Genomic DNA, 18,403 nt, shown 5'->3' with positions numbered 1-18,403 from the left:
GACGACGACGAAGACGGAGGCGGAGATGGAGACGGGGAGGGCGGTGGAAGGGGCAACCGAAGGAAGGAGAGTAAAGCCGTCGGCGTCGGAGCTCGGGGCGGCACGGCGCGGTGCGGTGCGGCGCGGCTCGGCGCGGCGCGGCGCGGCGCGGCGGAGGAAAAGGTGAAGGTGGAGAACTCGGAAGGGGCGGTGGGTTAAAGGTAGCGGGCCAGAGCCTCACTTTATTTTTATGCAGTTATTGATCTCCGTAGAACCCGACACCCGCCGTCGACCCACCCTTCTTTCTCCACCTCCTGCTACGCCACCTCCTCGGCCTCAACCTCCTGCCACCGCGCCTCTTGCCGCTTTCTACCCTGCCACCCTCCCGCCCTTCGCGAGAGCTAGCCTGCCGGCGGGTAACTAGCTTATCAAAAAATGGGCGTTGCCGCCTCTCACTGTCTCGTTCGCGTTCTCCTTCTATTCCTTTCCGGCCGGCACCGCCACCCCTTGCCACCCCCTCTCTCGCTCTCTTTCTTTCCTCCTTTCTTCCTTCCTTCCTTCCTTCGTTGCTTTTCTTCCCCCTTTCTCTTTTTTGCTATCACCCTTTTTCCGTTCGCTCGCGAACCAACTTCGTCTTACCCGCGCTCGTCGAGCGCGTCCCTTCTCTTCTCTCGCGTTCCTCCGTTCTTTTTTCGCCATCGGCCGCTCGCACGTTCGTTCTCTCGCGCGTCCTCTCGTTCCTCCTTTCACCCTCTTCCAGCGAAGGCCCCGTGTTCTCCTTTCCCTCGGCTTCTTCCATTGTGGCCCGCACACCTGCCTCGTCGCAGGGTGGCCCTCGGTGGCGTGTCGACGCCGATGGGCGCATCGATGGGCCCGGGGGATATCGAAAGGGGACGCGAAGAGCGAAGCGACGGAGACGATGCCACTCTGGTCGTGTCTCGCGCTTACTCCGACGCCGAGAGAACGAAATAAGATATCGGCGGCGGGTGCAGGCGGCAGCTGGGAGAAGAGCCACCGCCGCCACCGTGGCAGAAGGGAAGGGCAAAGGGGCGAAAGAGGAACGAGGGTGGGCCGCTCGGAAACGAGAGAGGATACCGGTATCCCGTGTTACCTAGCCAATCGTCCGCCGAATCAGCACGCTTCGCATTTTCTCTCAGGGTGTGTCCCCGTGCTTCTTCGATTTAGGGTAGGTTCGGAACTGACCGAACCCTTTCGTCTCTTTACCCTTCCTTCCTTTCTTCCGTCGCGTTACCGTTTTCCTACGTTCTACGACCTTCCCTCCGCCCCACAGTTTTGCCTCCCTTACTTCTTGCTCGTTGTTACTCTCTCGTTATCCGCCAAAGACTGGCCACGTGCGCGCGTGTTCGTCCGTACACGTTCACGCTCGAACGTGCGTTACACGGGATACACAGTCGGTCGACTGCGCGTTTATACGCGACGAACCCGATCGATGTCTATACCCCCATCCCCGGTCCCTCCGGAGAGCCGCGCTCCAACCCTCTTGGTCCTTAATTACGCGAGAGGGACGTTACTCTTTTCTCCCGTTCGTTCCTGCCGGACGCACCGAGCGCTTCGGCTTCGGTTTCCGCCTTTACCGTACCTTTGCCCCCTACAACGAATCGCGGCACACGAACAGGTTGTTCTCGACTTCGAGTCGCGATACCTACTCGACGATGTATCCCGACGTTTCCTTCGAAATTGGGTCGTTCGATGACGACCAAATGGTTTCGGGGGGAGGGACGAAGCGATTTCCGGCAGTCGCGATTGTTCCGTTCGCGCGAAACACCGCGCTTCAACCGCTTCGACGCGTTTCCGTCACGACTCGAGACGGCTTTGATCGCGGAAGCGGTTTCGGTTTCGTACGCGAATTGGTCGACTAAGAGTGATCGACAAAGGGGCGGAAGAGGAAAGGTTGAAAGGGGGGAGGTGGCAGGGTGGGCGAATCGACGACGAGAGAAGAACGTCTCGCAATCTGAAAGTAACGGCACGCGCAATCGATAAAAAGGAACGCGAAACATCCGTCTCGTCCCTTCGACTCGTAGACCCCGGTGTTTTCCACCCCTCGGCTACACCGGCGAAGGGTCAATGTCCGATCGCGTGGTAAAAAGGGCGAAAAGCGTTTCCCGAAGAGAAAGGAGCCGCGAGGGACGAAGGAAAAGGGCGCGGGTTCCGGAACAAACGGCCAAAAACGTGCCACCGTCGGCCGGGCCGCGTAGCAACAGGCATCTGTTGCGATGGAAGATGCGATAGATATCGTGCTAGCGTCTACGCGCGTCTCTCTGTGACACGCTTCGCTCCGTTCAGCTCCGACCCGACCACCCACGCTCTTTCTCTCTGTCCCTCTCGTCTATCCTTGCTTTTCCTTTACCGCGCAAACCTTCGCGACCTTAACTTTTATTCGCTACTTTTCGTCGCCTGGTCGCGTCCACTGTCTCTCCAACTGTCCTTTCGTCGAATAATTCGACATGATTTCCGCGTTCCTCGTTAAGCGGTTCACCAGCTCCTGTCTAAGCGGATTTTATGCTACGATAAAACCACTTCGATTGATACAATCGTGCATTGAACCAAATTATAGGAAATATTTTGTCGCGCACGATGCGCCACGAGCCTTTTCGTGTTTACCGCGTTAACGAACGCGCGGGAATCGAAGGCTACCAAGATCCCAAAGATTCGGTAGGTACGTGGCCGAAAGCTCGTCGATACGAACTCGCGAGGAAGTTCGCGTATACGTACTCTATAGAGAACAGACTTTACTCTGTGGCGTTACAGTTGCTCAAGGATTGAAATCTCGAAAGCTGCGGTTGGGGTGTTACGCTCGAATCGGCTCGCGGCACGGTTCGTTTCCATGCTATTCAAGTTACTGTCAAAACACCGTTCCCCGCGTCCGTTCCGCGTCATAATCGAAATATATGGCCACGCGTGACCACGGCGATAAAACAAAATATCTGGCGCGCTCCGCGAGAACAGCTAATTAAATAGACCACGATTTACGAAGAGACTCGCCAGTTTTCCGTCGTTTTTCGCGAACGTAAAATCAACCGGTGTCAAAGTGCGCAACGCGCGTCGTGCTGGAACACCTTTCGTTTAATTAAACTGTACTACCTGCGAGACGGCTAAAAAAAAGTTACGTGTACAGGTATGACCAATCCTCATCTCCCTTTTTTTTTATCGACGTTGTTGACAAAAGAGAATTTATTAACGACGAAATCAGTAACCTTTCGATGCGACTGCTCTACGAGTATCGAACGTTCGTCAATGTTCGAAAAATAATACGTTGGTTACGTTTCTGAAACAACAACGTATTCGTTAGAGTCTTTGGAGTAGATTAATGCGTCGAATTTACGATAAATGAAATTCTGATGCTTAATTATAAAAAATTACGATTACGCTTCATTTATATCGCTTCTCTTCGCTTCTCTCGCTGTTAATTCCACGATTAAGCAAAGAATATCTCTTTTTTTGCTTAATTAAGGATGTGCTTTTGCTGAATACCGTGGGTCGTCCTATTAGTAATTTTATTTTTAATGAATCTAATTTCTTATTTGCATGATATTTAGCTCTTTCTATTGGGAAAAACTTTCGAGTGTTTAAAAAAAAAAAAAACGCGATACGGCGCTTGAAGTGTTAACAGACTATACGACTGAAACCTTGAATTAAATTATTAAATAAAAATGGAAAGGGGATTCCACTGAATACCATTAATATTTTACTAGTAACACGACCGATCAGATCGAAATTATGCGATGTTATCTTTATTAATTCTAGTTATTAAAGCGCACCGTCCGATTACGTGCGTCCGCTTTCACCGCAGCCGTTTATAGTAGGCGTCGAAATAATTTTGATAATCGCGAGACAATCGCGTTGCTCCGAAGGATATTCCGTAGGTTAATTTTTGCAGGATTTCCGTAGAAACGGGTGCAACGCGCGCGTTGCCTTCGAATTGGTTGCGGCAACGGTTCGAGCCGTTTCAAGACAGGATAACGATCTGATCGATAGCCGTCCAGCGTAATTTACTTCGGTATCGGTTCGACGTCGCGTCGCGTCGTCTGCGGAAATGTTTCGCGAACGAGAACGAAATCCCGAATCGGTCGGCGGAAAATAGGCGTGGACGCCGCGAAAAAACGTGGCAGCCCATGCGTGGAAAATTGTCCAAGTGGAATTGTCTCTCCAACGCGAACAGAGAGGTGGAACGTGGGCCGAGGAGAGCGCGAAAGAGAGACAGAGAGGGAGAAAGGGAATACGGACGAAGAGAGAGAGAGGGAGAGAAAGGGAAACAAGCAACGAACATGACAAACAGACTGACGTGTACTCGTTAAAAGCATGAAAGGATAAACGAATAAAACTAGTATATTAAGGACGATAAATCTGTTTTTCTTCTCGTTTTTTCCCGGATCGAGTAATTAAAAGTGCTCGTCCGTCGGGATTAAACGCAAACCGTACGAAGTCCTGGCAACGCCGTTGATAGAAAAACCAGCTTTGTTTCGCTAAAATGGTAATTAATCCGCGACTACGACGACAAATGAGCCCCGTCAAACGTCGAAGAAGGTTATTTTCGGATAGAAAAACACCGCGAAGAAAAACAACGTCGAAATCCCGCCATCCTATAATTACGGCAAATGCTTTTTTTATCGAGTTATCGATTCGAATCTGCGATATTCCATGTGTCCTTTCCAGTTCGAGTCTACCGTTCGTGCAAAATTTTCAATATTTTCTGCTCGAAGACTATGCTAGACGTTTCTATGATTCCTCCGTTCGTCGGGGAACACTGACGTTCAGAAACCTCGCGAATTAATAATAAAACGAACAGAAAAGGACAAAGAGAAGCGGAGAGAGCAGAAGTCGTAGTCGAGGCAAGCAGGCAAACTTGTCGTACTGCCGAGGAGCACGAACTAATCGAAAAGCCAATTAGTTACTAGCGCATCAGGTTAATTTGTTTTCAAATCAGATGCATTCTTGCGCTAATAAGCGTTGTTACATATACCGTACGCGTTAGCACCTCGACTAGCGCGGACTCATATCGCGCGGTTTCTTTTTACGATGTCGACACGACCGATATGTTAAATTCGAGGACGTCGAATGCCCGATATTAAATTTGACGACGACGAACGAGTTATGGCACTTGTTTAGAACGAAACTGCGTGAACGCGAGCGACTAATGTACCTCGATAAGGTTCGTCCAATCGAACTTGTAAGATTTTCGCGACAGACCGTCTCGAAGGAGAATAATAATATGGACCGGATGATCGAAAGTCGCTATATAAAAATTCGTCGAACCGTAAAGACAAAGTTCCATGGCAACCGTTGGAAAATACCGCGTCAAGGCCGAAACAAAGTCCACTTTCGAAGGGTAACGACAAGAAGTTGTGTTTTACCAGAGTGGAGGGCAAACTCACTCTTTCGAGTTTACACTTTACGCTTCTGAAAATCTGCTCTATGCATTATGTAGAGCGGTGTACACCTGTTGTACCGGTATTCCTCGGAGGACGAGGAGATCTACTCGACGAGCTAAGTAAGCACAACATTTCTGCCGCGTTTCTTGGGGTAACGAAAGTGCGGCGGAAACGCAGAATGCCAAGTAGAAGCGGGATAGAACGAGACCGATTCGGCTGGAAAGTTGCGAGGCTGCAACAAATTACGATGATAATTAGACGGATTAAAATTCATTGCTCGTTAAATTATGTTTCCCTGCAATTTATACGAATCCTTCAAAGTCTGTTTATCTCTCGAACAAAATTGATCAACGAGGATTGTTTAGGCAAATTATCATTCCATTAAGAAAGTTCGATCGTTCGAATCGGACAAGTACGAAACAGAGAGCAGTATCTAAAGCTTTCGTTCTCGTATCTTCGAAAAAAAATCTATGCCAATAAATAGGTGTATAAGTTAGAAAGTGTTCGAAGGGTCGTAAAATCGTTGAGACGCGTAAAGGAAATACGATGCGATAATACTTGGCGAACCCGTCATCAGAAGGATCATCCGCGATATGTACCAACTTTCTCGCAAGAACTTGTCCGCCTAACGTATCCTGTGATCTGATCTTAACTGTTTTCTTGCGAAGTGTACTTCTGTTCTTTGCTAGACGAACTCGAAAGAAACCTTAACGAATTTGTTGACGGACGCGTTTACGCTAAAGAGCAAACAAGGAGAAATGCGACGATAACGAAAGTGCGCTCGCTCGCGAATTTCACTACTCGTGTGTCCTCTAAGACACACGAGCATCGACGGCACGGTGCAGTGTTATCATAACCTAGTAACGCCAAATATTGATTTTGACACGTACACGTGACGACCCGCTGCTAGACGATCGTATATAAACGCGAAGGGTGAGAGGGAGACACACACGAACATTTAAGCGAACGTATTCGCGCGTGCAAATAGAATACGCGTGTGTCTGAGGAACACGCACACCAAACACGCCAATCGTACACGTGTATCGTGAGAAATCATTCCGATATCCATTCGATTCACATTTACACGCCGTCGAACGCGGTGTATGCGTTAAATTCATACACCTACGCGTCGTTTCATCGAAAATTTAAGTCGGCCTGTATCCGTGACAGCATTTCAGACGCGTATCGAGTATCGCGGTATAACGAGGATCCAATGTATTTGCGCTTCAAACGGAAACAACGTGCAAGTCTTTTAGAAAAGTTCGATTTTTCTGTAGAATATTACGGTAGCGAGCCTGACAGGCTGAGTTGTCTCGACTTTACCGAACATTCATAAGTACAATTCTTTTTCATCGTATCTAAATTTTCTCCATTCCTCGATACGAACTACAAATTTCATAAACGCGTCCTACCTTGTAAAAAACATAGTTTTAATTTTAAGCTTCAATAGTTTACCTTCTTTCGTTTAACTTTGAACGAATTCGTGAATCGAAGGTTGTTATAAATGTTATAACAATTTAAATTTGTAACGATGAAGCGACGAGCTGAAAAGTTTTCAACGATTTATTATTAACCGGTGTTTTGTTGATTGAATCGTCCATTTAATCTCTATCGGCTGATCTGTCGTGAATAAAACATTGCCATTTAATTTTCGAGGCGATGTTTTCACATTCGGTTAGTACGACTGCATATGCGCCATGTAAAAGGAGGTCATGGTACAACCAAATAGCAATAATAACGCAACTTATAGTTGCGCTCCACTACCACCACCACCATCACCACACCACCACGTTGCGTTCTAAAACATGAAATTCATAGAAAATAAGTGTGTCCGCATTTCAGCGACATCTACTCGATTTTTTATCAAACGAGCGATCGTTTGAACACGTTCTTGTACATTCTACGGTGTCACAGACGAGGTATAGAGCAGTACTTCCCAAACTTTTATGAGTCGACACGCTCTTTCGAAAACTTTCCTGACTCATTCGTTTGTAATAGATATTTTAAAAGAAAGAGGGAATCAAACAAAAACTATCGCTACGCTGCTTTACAGTTTCGCATATTTTAATATTTAACGCGATGCACCAATAAGTTGGAACTGACGCGTTGGTAATCTCTGGAATATAGTAAGCGTTCTCTGGATGATTCGTGTCATACTATCTTCGCATCGTCCAAAATTTCATCTGTGCCAGTGATTTTGTCGAAGACTGTATGCCTCGGTACACTGCATCGGGCAAAATGATTACGGTTGATTAGATAGTAAATACGGGAAATCAGCGTTATAGACGAGATTACGTGTACGATATTGTTACCGTGTCATAGGTACACCCTTGAATCTGGATTTAACCAATTCCTGGAAAATGCAACTCACGAAACTAACGAACTCGAATCTTTACTACGACGTTTTCGTAATACAAAATGTAATTTAAAAATCACTGAATGGTCCGCCCATGTAAATTACTTTGCGATACATTTACGAATATTGCTCTAACGCTTCTCGAAGGAATGGAATATTTAAAAAGCATGTAATATCAAGTTACAGTGTTTAAAGAAGCATTGTCTTCTACTTCGCAATCCATTTATTTATAAAATAAGTTATTGTAAATCACCGTGCACTGTCCGTTACGTATTCCGCATAAACCTTATATTCTTAATAAAAGTGCGTATATAGTTAATTTGTAGCAACGTTAGGGAATTTCGTAGTAATCTGATGTAATTAATCGTATCAAATAAAACGTTGCGTGCAAACGTCGTTTTCGTGTTTCTTAACTTTATACTATTCGCGCTCTTAAAACAGTACCCCTGGAACCATCTAGCAGGAAGCTACGAAAGTAACCAAAGCGAAGAAGACATTTCGGCGGAACTTCGGAAAACCGTCATGCTCCGATATCGACCAAGTTTTGCAAATAAGTTCTTTTTTCCAAACGAAAATATTTGCGAGAATGGTTTTTGGCAGCTCGAAAGAAAACTTTTTGCTATTCTTGTGTCATTTCCTACATCATCGACGAGACACAGTATAGCGTGCAAATTGTTCTGAACACGTAATACGTATCTTCGGACCCTCTGAATATATTGCAAATAGCATAAAATCAATATTAATAAATATATAGTACATTAATCAATAAAATCAATATTAATTACTTTTTAAGACAACGAAGCAAGTGGCGCCATCTCTCTATTGAGACGAATAGATGGCGCCACTTGTTCCATTTTCGTAAAAGTCAATGAATACAGCTTTCATAGACACGATACACCATAGTCATCTAGCGGTAGAGATGCCGGTATTACCTACCGTTGGGACCCAGTTGTTGTAGGAATATGTGATACGTAAATGGTAAAACTGAATGTTTTTTATTTATTAACTATTGATGATAATAAAAATAAATGAACCTGAACGGTGGCAAACATCTTTATGTAAATGGGGAAAAAATGAAGTATGATCATTTTTAGTTGTGTTGTGTATATTTATTGGTGACGAATTGCATATCGCTCGCTAGATGGCGAGGCAAACGAACTGTTGCCTGAAAATATCAATATTTCCAAGACGAATGTGTAACTATAACCTGTGTGCCGTGCATAACAAGAATATAACAAATTTATAATTGAACCACGAGAAATTGTATTCGTAATGCGTTATTAAACATTCGATCAATTTTGATGGAAAAATTAGTTAATAATTTTTCATTGCGAACGTAATAATATCGTTACACCGGAAGTGATCAAAGATTGCGAGGGAAAACAATATATTTTTAGTAAAACCTTGTAATATTATTTATTTATATTCAAAAGATTACGATTTTTCGTACATCTTATATACATAATATGACAATGGCAACTACCAGTTATAAATGGTTTGTTTCTATAGAACAATTGAAATAGTAACTGATGACAAACGGTAGAATCGGGTAAAAATGTAAGCGCCATTTTAAAGCGTTCAAACACCCGTGGCGGCACTATGTTTCGACGTGTCATGAGTAAATATATTATTTAAGCTAAAATAAAAGAATGTAAACGCGTAGATCGCCTTGAAAAAAATTTCAATGTATTTTTATGAACTTTCCGAAACAAATTTATATGGGATTTTATCGAGAAATTTGTCCTGCGACCAACCTACCGGATTGCGTACAGTCAACATGAAAACGATTTGCTACAAAGTCATTGAGCATGCCAGCAACAAGCGTAAGATGGTAAAATCGAGGAAGGCGCTTCCTGAGAAACATTTTCCTCGTAAAAAACTAACACGATTTTGTAAATACAGCGTTTGTCTAGGATGAACGGTTAAAAAGTTATGAATTTTTAAATATCATTTATCGGAAGCATCCTTTCGAACATGTCTATTGTTACTGTACCACTAACGCGAGGAAGAAACCAAGTGGTCGCTTCGACAGTCGCGGCCTATTAAAATATCGCACTGATTGGGTACAATTATATGCGAATGTGTTATTTTTTTTAGATACGATAAATAAATATTTGTTATATAAACTTGCCTAGCAGTATACGCAAGCATGCAATCTCCTATATTTGCATGCTATTGTCCCGCAAAATTCCTTATTTCGTAAACACAATGCTAGAAATTGTTATAGATAAAGATAATGAAGTTCGCGATGCAGATGATACGATAGATATATAACAAAAAAAAAATGTTTGTCTACGTCGATAATGACGTTATTGATAGCTAGTTTTGCATAACGTAATTCAAATCGCGTCCAATATTCAGTAAATCAGTATTTTTCTTGGCATATCTGTAGAATGTATGCTGATTGTCATATGATGCGACTATACGCTCGACGTTCCGAATCTCGGAGTGGTTGGTTTGTACAGTCCATTTCGATAAAATTACGCAAACGATTATGAAAAATCATATTTCGATCGGTTAAATCACAATATTGCGCAAGGGGCGTCATGAGAAAATTGTAGAGAAAAAAAAACTGACCCGATTTGGTGTATACAATATCCCTGTAAAGTGTCGGGGAAAAATGTTATGGATTTTTGAAAATATATTCTTTAGAAGAAACAACGGTACGCGTACGAACCGACTGTACCGTAGACGCCACCGGCAGCCACGAGCGGTCGCTTCGAGTACAGTCCCGATTGAAACGTTTCCACCAGCGTATCGGCAGAACGTTGAAATAGGGTTGTTCGATCGCAAAATTACGAGTGGGGCGTCATGAGAAACTTGTAGCTCGTAAAAAACTAATACGATTTGGTGTATATATTATTCGTTTTTAATGCGTTCCTGAGAAGTTATCCATATTACAAGTTTCCTAAACCTATCGTGTATCGATTCACTCTTCGGAGTGACTGTATCAACGGACGTTACGGGAGTCCGCAGCCGGCGTAGGTTCAGTTGGCAGCAGTTCGCACAAGGAGAAACATCACGATGGCTGATATTTCAAACGAAGAGCTTCGCAAAGAAATCACCGGTAAGTGCTAAAATCCTTTGATTTACCGAATTCTGATCCGCGTATATTGTAAAATTAAGCTTGTAATTATCAGTACTACAAATTATCCGTACATTCGCGAGTAGAAATACGTAGGAAATCGAGCTCTTTACTCTTGCGAAGTGACGACTTTAGCGCGCACGTATGCGACGAAGTGGCGTGTCCCACGCCGGCCATTACAACCGTGAGACATCGTATTTTCATCTACGTACAACGTTAGCGGAATATTGCATCGTCTAAATGCTCCGTGTAATCCGTTCATGAATTTTTTACAAAATTTTTCGATGCCTTGAGAAAATGTCTATTTCTCGTCGGTTTTCTAGAAATGGACGCTTTCCCTGTCCTTGTTCTATAGTATGCTGTATGACGCGTCTAAGCTGTGGTGGCGCGCGCCTGAAGCCATCGCATGCTTCGTATCTCGTTCTTTCTCTCGACATCGCTGTCTTTTGCGCCGTGAAAAGCGATCTTAACATGGACCGTGCTCTCATTTTCTACAATATTTCGACGAATTCTACTTCAGTTTTTTTTATTTTACCTATCCAAATATAGCATCGTTCCTCGAATATTCCTTGAAGCGTTTATAGGCTCGACGTGTGATCCGTTACCGCGAAACAACACCAGCTTATGCCTTTTCCCGCCGTCCCGAATAATCGTAATGCGTACGATAGACGATTAATCTTTTCCGACATTAAATTTTCATCTTCGACTATTTTTTACTTCGTGCATTATTCTCGTATCACGCACATCCTGTTACCGATCGTCTATAATCTTTGTCTTTTATACAAGTTTGAACTTTTACCGATTTTCCACTAGTTTACGGTTCAACGAGTTCAGCGATCGATCCGCCAATGCAAAGGTGGCAGTTTTAGAAACACAATTAACTTTATAAATTAGCATTGTGCAGTTTACTTTCAGAAATTTTTTTCTTTGCGATACGGACAATCAGCAACCGGCACGATATAACAGCGGCCATTTACGTTCAATATTTACTAGCCTCCTGGCGCGGGAAACTACACTACCCTAGATTTGATATGCTTTGTACAGGGTTTTGTGATTTTCCCTCTTCGAAAATAATTTATAAAATAAATATCAATTATTAATGCAATTATTATTTATCATTTTTATTGTATTATAATTAATATATGTATTTGAACATCGTGTAAAATATGAATAACATAACGAACGTAATTTATATTTCTTGCAGCTATCCTTAAGGATGCAGACCTCACTACTATGTCTGCTAAGAAAGTGAGGCTACAGATCGAAGGAAAATTGGACATAGATCTTACTGAAAGGTAAGCTACGGTTGAAAATATGTAACAAGTTATCATGTAATACTGAATCATGGACATAACAGGCACTCTTCTGTTCGAATTACTTAAGAGTTAGTTCATTTTTGTCCTAGATAAAAAGAAAGATATCTGCGTGGAACTGGTCCTATAAAGTTTCATTGTCGTTCCTCTTTCAACATTTGCATTGAAGATGAATTTTTTTTTCCAATTAATATCTAATATGTTCCCTGCATTCACCAAAATATGTTAAATGTATATAGGAAAAAAGAAGTAGACAGTTTAGTGATGGAGTGTTTGCAAGAGAAGCAAGATGGAGCAAAGAAGAAGAAGAAGACTGCTAGCGAGGAATCTGAAGATGGAGAGGAGGAGGAAGAAGAGGGATCTGAGGAGGAAGAGGAGGAGGAAGAAAAGAAACCAGCTAAAAGAGGTCCTGCAAAGAAAGCGATAAGTAAACGTAAGAAAGGATCTTCCGATGACGAAGAAAGCGCAAGCGACGATGATGCTAGCGATGAAGAATATAGCCCAAAGAAACCAAAAGCTACCCCAAAGAAAAGTGAGTAAACTGTTACTCGAGTTTCCTACGATCGATTTGATATTCTATTTTGTTTCTGTGTATTCACCTTATTCCTGAACAGGTAAAACTGGGAAAAAAGGAAAGAAAAAGGGTAGCGATAGCGACAGCGACGAAGATTGGGGTAAAAATAAGAAAGCTCAAGGTGGTGGAGGGAAAAAAGGTGGTGGTGGCGGTAAGGGTAAAGGTGGCTACACCCGAGCTATTACATTGTCTCCGGAACTTGCTGCTGTCGTTGGTGCCGAACAAATGGCTCGACACGAAGTTGTAAAGAAAGTCTGGAGTATCATCAAAGAGAGAAATCTTTATGTAAGTATTAGGCTTCGTAGGTTGTTGTTAGATACTTCATTTTTCTCCTTATGCACCGGAAGCGTGCTAACGATGTATGATGCTTGATTTCAGGATCCTAAGAATAAACAGTTCGCAATCTGCGATGACGAATTAATGAAAGTAATTGGAGTAAAACGTTTCAGAACTTTCGGTATGATGAAGTACCTCAAAAATCATTTTGTAGATTAAATCATCTATGAACCATTGATCTCTGACAGGTTATAAACATTGTATAACATATTCCAAGGGTGCAAAATGCATCTCTCCATCTTTCCACACGATACATACATAAATACATAGACATAAAAACACAAACGTATTTCTTGCGACTTAAGATGTTAGCCATGTTTACACCATTCCGATGTACTCTGTTGTCCATGGTAGCCGCTTTGTTCCGCCAAATGTTCGCAATGTAGTACTTTGATTTATGGGCATTATGAAAAAAAAGCGTGGTTCGTTAATATTGTAAAAGGCTGTCCGAATCCGAGATGACCCACAACTGGCAGTAAATCAACGATAGATTTGTTCTAGACGTTGGTGCAATACAGAAAGAAAGAGCTGATACCATGGACGGTCGGACGAGTTCGAGTGTGAAAAACATTTAAAATGACCGATAGTCAATAAGTTGGTTTTAAGTCGATGTATTCGGAATTAATGGTCTATCGTTTGCCTGGTGATTCTTCTAAAGAGCAGCAAGCTCCCCTCCTTTTACCGGGTATGAAAATACGGTGTGCCATTGTGGCAGTAAAGTCGGAACAAGGTAATATCTTGAAACTATTTTAAGTTTTTTTTTTTTATATTATTATTTAATTTTACTATGTGACATTAGCCTGGTTGCATTCTACGATCAGAAGAAATCAAATAGAAATAATTCCTTTTCTTTTAAATTATAAACTGCCGCTCAAGTATCACACAATATTTTCATCCTTTTAATTTTTACTTTTTGAACAATGGATGTAATAGAGAGACAAAATTGATTTTGTCAATAAAAAGGAGAGAAAATATGAGGTAAAGTTAGTAAAAACAAAAGAAAAAAAGTATAAAAAAGAAATAAAAAGAAAAGTGCGATAAAAATAAAGAGACGGACGATACGAAAAAAGAATCAACATCCTGTACCTCTTCTGTATAATAGTTACATTATACACTGAAATTATTACTAAGCGAAATTTAATTGTATTATCGTGTAATTACTAATTATTGTCGTAATATAGGTTTCTTGGTGTAAAAAAATTGACCTAACTTTTAAGATTTAAAAGAAGCAAAGTGGACAATGTATTACAGCGAAGGTACGATGAATTGTATGCATATTAAAAGAAAAAGTCACAGTATGTGCAGCACTGCGCAATGTTGAAGTGTAGAGAATAAGTTAGGTTCATGGTGCGAGGTAAGGACGTTATTGCTGATGCAGATATATCCATGCCTCGATCTATGGAACAAATTTGTGTATTTTGAATATAAATTAATACGAATGCTGGCCTAAATCAGTGGAAGCCACCAAGAAGAACAAGAAAAGAAATTGCCAACGTTCCACGACGAGACGGAGGGAAACATTTACAACGCGGATAACGACAAAAATTAATGTGTACACGGAATGATGAAGTAAAGTAATACCAGTTTGTTTTTTAAACAAGGGGAAAAGTGCGAATTATACCCCGATATTCCGTGAATGTATTTGAAAATGTCATTAAAAGATATTGCTTTCATTTTTTTTTAACGGTGCTCGTTGCAGCTTTATTTTCACGCGCGGATAATCCTTGATACATCCTATCCATTTAGGTTATTTGCACTAGTAAAATCATACGGTCATAAGTGTTCCAATTCGTCTTCCAAGAAGGATAGTACGTGCTGATTGTCGTCGTATCGTCCTCGTAGACCGAATATGTAAGTTAACAATTTCTTTGTGTTCATGTAATTATCTCTTCTTGTTTGACTTTCTTTGTCTCTAGGAGGTGCAGCTTGCACATAAACGCCGTATCGGAAATTTGACTTGTATGTTTGTGTGCTATGCGTCGCGCATCGACTTATGTTTGCCTAAAAAAACAAATGATGAACTTTACTTATTCTCCTCTCTGTCAGTGATATTTACCAAATGCAAAGCTTTTCTTCTTAGTTCCCAAATACTTGAGGCATAATCCTTGTCGATAAAGGGTGGAAGTAAGTGAACATCCGTTTGAACCATTTGATGTTGAATAGTTACTACTTGAGGCCCCTCTTCCGACGGTCTTATCGATCGTGTCATTATTTTAACAGTTTCAATTCATATAATATACGATTATGATACTTACACTTTTTGCGTTTTCAAATCTTGAATGTCGTTGTATACTTGAAACAGGTATACGTACTCCAAATTATTTCGTATAAAATCGAGGGCTTCGTAAATGCATCTGTTAGGAAAGAATATTTTCAATGAAATCGATAATGATTTATTTTTACGTTTGATGGTTATACTTGTCAGGATCTTTGCCAAAATTTTCGGCCGCGAAGTTCGAACAGAAGACATAATATTTCCCTCTCCATTTAGCAACTCCATTATTCGGATTTCCCGGGACCAGTGCTCCTCGGCAACATACGAACGTCCACGCGCAAAATCCTAAGAACTGACGACGAATTCATTAACCTAGGAAAGTTACGTTAGCCATGCAGGATGTAACGTAATGGTTGATTCTGTTACCACGCAATCTTACCTCCAGATTTATGTTTTCAAAATCTTTCGTTTCGTTCGGATAATAGAGGGTGCATTCACCGCATTTGGCTGAGAAAGAATCATACTTTAACCTGCAGTTTTTTCATTAATCGTAGAACTTGATTTAATTGATGATTTATTTTATTTACTTATCAGTGTGCCCATAGTCCGTTCTAATCTCTCAGCGTCCGTAAGAACTTCATCGTTGGCTAGCATATTGTTCAGTATTGTTTCGTTGAAGACACCTACGGTCTGTGAAGTATCAAAATATTTAACGGTAGATTAATTTGTAGAATAAGAGGATTTGATAATTACCCTTGTGCCGAGACTTTGTAATTCCCAAAGAAAATTATTGATGCTGCTCAATATGATCACTTCATCCTGGAATCCCATCCATGTGTCGGCTAGATCGATGAATTGTGGCTAAACAAGTCGTCAACGAGATTTCTGCAAGAAGCAAAACTTGGCGCAAGAAATAAAAGCACGTTCTTACATAGACTTGAACAGTGGGGATAGCGGTTCTGTATCTGACAGTGTCGTGAAGCTTAAGCAACCTTCCTTGAAGTTTTTCCAGCAGGTCTTGAATCTGCTTATCGCTGTGTTCCACGTCGTTTAATAATTTTCTACGACAGATATAACGACAGTACACGTTTCTAGAGTCTAATGAAAAATTATCGTTAGAAAATGTTTAGCCAAAGCAACCTGACATAAATTTCTTGTTGCCGACACGCGGTCAACATCTCCTTCGCCCACTGGATATTTTTGTTCGTAAAGAAACCGTACGGTATTATTTCTTTCATCAAGAACGCTTTCTCCACGGTTGCAGTGAATTTATAAATCTTTGACATTAACTGCTCGAGAAATGTCATAATGGAATCGTGAGTCTTTTTAACAGCTTCTTGTAGAATGGCTGGTACTAAAAGGCGTCTTTCGTCAGCGATTAATTTCTTTTGAATGGTATTCATTCATGAGGTTGATAAGGACTCACAATCGTCTATGCCTTCGCCACCACGTTGACAATCTCTGTTAAACAAACGTATTCCTGCGACTATACACATCAGTTCCATCAAGTGCTCTTCCTTTTCCTTTTTCGACATTTTTACGTATTGTCCCAACTCTGAAGGCTGAAATACGCTTTGCAGCGCGACCGAGACTTCCCTGGAACAAAGAATAAATGAATTTATCGCATAACAATACAACGCGTTGCGAATTAATGCGTAACGATTTAAAACTGTGCAACGCTGAGGTACAGAATATATGATACATTAAAAATAGAAGATAATAAGATCGTTTTATATTACCGAAGCACACGTGGTACGGTAGGGTTTCCAAGACCACTCAATACAGTGATAACCACTAACATCTTCTGATACAACTTTTCAGCTTCCGTGTTGTTGGAAATTTTCTCGGTTTCACAAATTTCTGCCACCATAGGTCCCGTCTTTTGATGTAAACGCAGTCTATGCCGTTTAACAGTTTCCTCTAATAGAATATAAGTCGTTAATTATAAGTATGTTAATTAGAATACTTGAAATTAATTCTGACCTCTTTCGTGATAATGTTTAGAAAAGTACAGTTGATTTTTTAGCGTTGTTAAACATGGACAATCTTGGTCGCGTAACCGTTCTACTATGACATCGACGATTTCCTTGTTGTGTTCATCGTCGTCCTCTTTAATTTCGTATTTGGGATTTAATTGAAATAAAGTGAGCTACACAATAACGCAAGAAAGTTGTTAGCAATTTACAATTTACGTAGGTTAACTCGATCATACCCTTTGAAGTACTTACCAGAAAGGAAGCAAAATCTTTAGTCGTATGCACGTTGTACTGCTTGCAATCATTTACTATTCTCTTTATCAATTCTTTTCGTAAGTCTTCCATGATATAAATTCGAATACAATAAGCGAGAACTCCTATATTTCAATTTATCGTCGAACCGATTGAGCCAAAGTTCCGTACGGAGTTTGATCGATATCCATACACGAGAAAAAAGCACGACACGTTTTTTCTTCGAATCCCGTGAACGTTTAAACGTTACCTCTCTCCGATTTTCGTTCACAATAAGAATATCTTATGTTACGTTAAAAAATTCCACTAAGAAATTCGCACAATCGTATTATTGTGTTCCACCGTAGCCTATAAACTTTCGTATCGTTTTTTATTAATAGCAACTGACAGATTATCCGTATTTGCAGAGGTCAATAGAAAGAAATGAACGCAACGACGGTGATTATGAAAGATGAAAAATGAAACAGATCGAATAAAAAGCACGAAGCAAAACACACGAAGGGAAAGAATAATTGTCAGTTTAAACGCGGTTCGTATCGGCGCCTTACGAGCTCGGCCAACTTCGGCTACGTTCGTGGATGCTTCGGTAGTTCGATACGCGGACAAGGTGGGGGTCGAGGTTCTGTCAGAGGTGTCGCAACAGTCCAGACCAGACCGACGAAGCAGTCTGGCAGGGTGGTCAATACGGGGAGGTGTGCGCGTCACGAAAACGGATAGAGCACGGAAGCTAAAAACGTGATAAGCGGTTGTCATGACGTTCGCGTGAGACTCGTGTACTGCGAATCACTGGCCGAAAAAACATGTCAAGTGATATTCGGTGCTCGAATTGGCGATGCATCGTCGGTGGTGTGACGGTGCAGTGCAAATTGGTGCTGGTTTTGGTGCTGCTCGCGATTCTACCTGACGTGTACACCGAGAGCCATGGTA

At 41.7% G+C, this 18,403-nt stretch overlaps 3 protein-coding genes across 5 annotated transcripts in view; 2 read left to right on the top strand and 1 right to left on the bottom strand.

Annotated features, from left to right (window-relative positions):
• The first annotated feature begins 10,633 nt into the window (after positions 1–10,633).
• Positions 10,634–14,717, top strand: Non2 (upstream activation factor subunit spp27 homolog Non2). The gene is made up of 5 exons (XM_003701379.3): positions 10,634–10,792; positions 12,015–12,105; positions 12,363–12,655; positions 12,738–12,982; positions 13,076–14,717. Exons 1-5 carry the CDS (start codon positions 10,750–10,752, stop codon positions 13,190–13,192), a joined length of 789 nt encoding a protein of 262 aa, XP_003701427.1. The 5' UTR covers positions 10,634–10,749; the 3' UTR covers positions 13,193–14,717.
• Positions 13,778–17,736, bottom strand: LOC100883276 (cilia- and flagella-associated protein 206). 2 transcript variants are annotated; one of them, XM_003701350.3, is made up of 13 exons: positions 17,477–17,728; positions 17,232–17,397; positions 16,988–17,168; positions 16,675–16,844; positions 16,389–16,602; positions 16,180–16,309; positions 16,002–16,109; positions 15,836–15,938; positions 15,688–15,755; positions 15,452–15,600; positions 15,289–15,387; positions 15,090–15,225; positions 13,778–15,034 (listed from the first exon to the last, which is right to left on the bottom strand). In XM_003701350.3, the coding sequence occupies exons 1-13, from the start codon at positions 17,567–17,569 to the stop codon at positions 14,807–14,809; spliced, it is 1,845 nt and encodes a 614-aa protein (XP_003701398.1). In that variant the 5' UTR covers positions 17,570–17,728; the 3' UTR covers positions 13,778–14,806. The 2 variants fall into 2 exon arrangements, with proteins under 2 accessions (XP_003701398.1, XP_012136220.1); XM_012280830.2 differs by lacking the exon at positions 15,090–15,225 and having other exon boundaries at positions 14,892–15,034; positions 17,477–17,736.
• A 393-nt stretch (positions 17,737–18,129) lies between these two features.
• Meltrin (disintegrin and metalloproteinase domain-containing protein meltrin) overlaps positions 18,130–18,403 on the top strand; it is a 41,192-nt gene continuing 40,918 nt past the window's right edge. Inside the window, exon 1 of one of the 2 annotated variants that reach the window (XM_003701351.3) lies at positions 18,130–18,400. In XM_003701351.3, coding sequence (XP_003701399.2) covers positions 18,277–18,400 — 124 coding nt within the window. In that variant the 5' untranslated portion in view covers positions 18,130–18,276. The remainder of the gene's footprint in view (positions 18,401–18,403) is intronic. The other variant, XM_076538982.1, reaches the window with a different exon arrangement.

The sequence above is a fragment of the Megachile rotundata genome, chromosome 13 (genome assembly GCF_050947335.1).
Source record: "Megachile rotundata isolate GNS110a chromosome 13, iyMegRotu1, whole genome shotgun sequence".
Taxonomy (NCBI): Eukaryota; Metazoa; Arthropoda; class Insecta; order Hymenoptera; family Megachilidae; genus Megachile; species Megachile rotundata.
The sequence above is the reverse complement of the archived record's forward strand: the minus strand, read 5'-3'. Positions and strand labels throughout refer to the sequence as shown.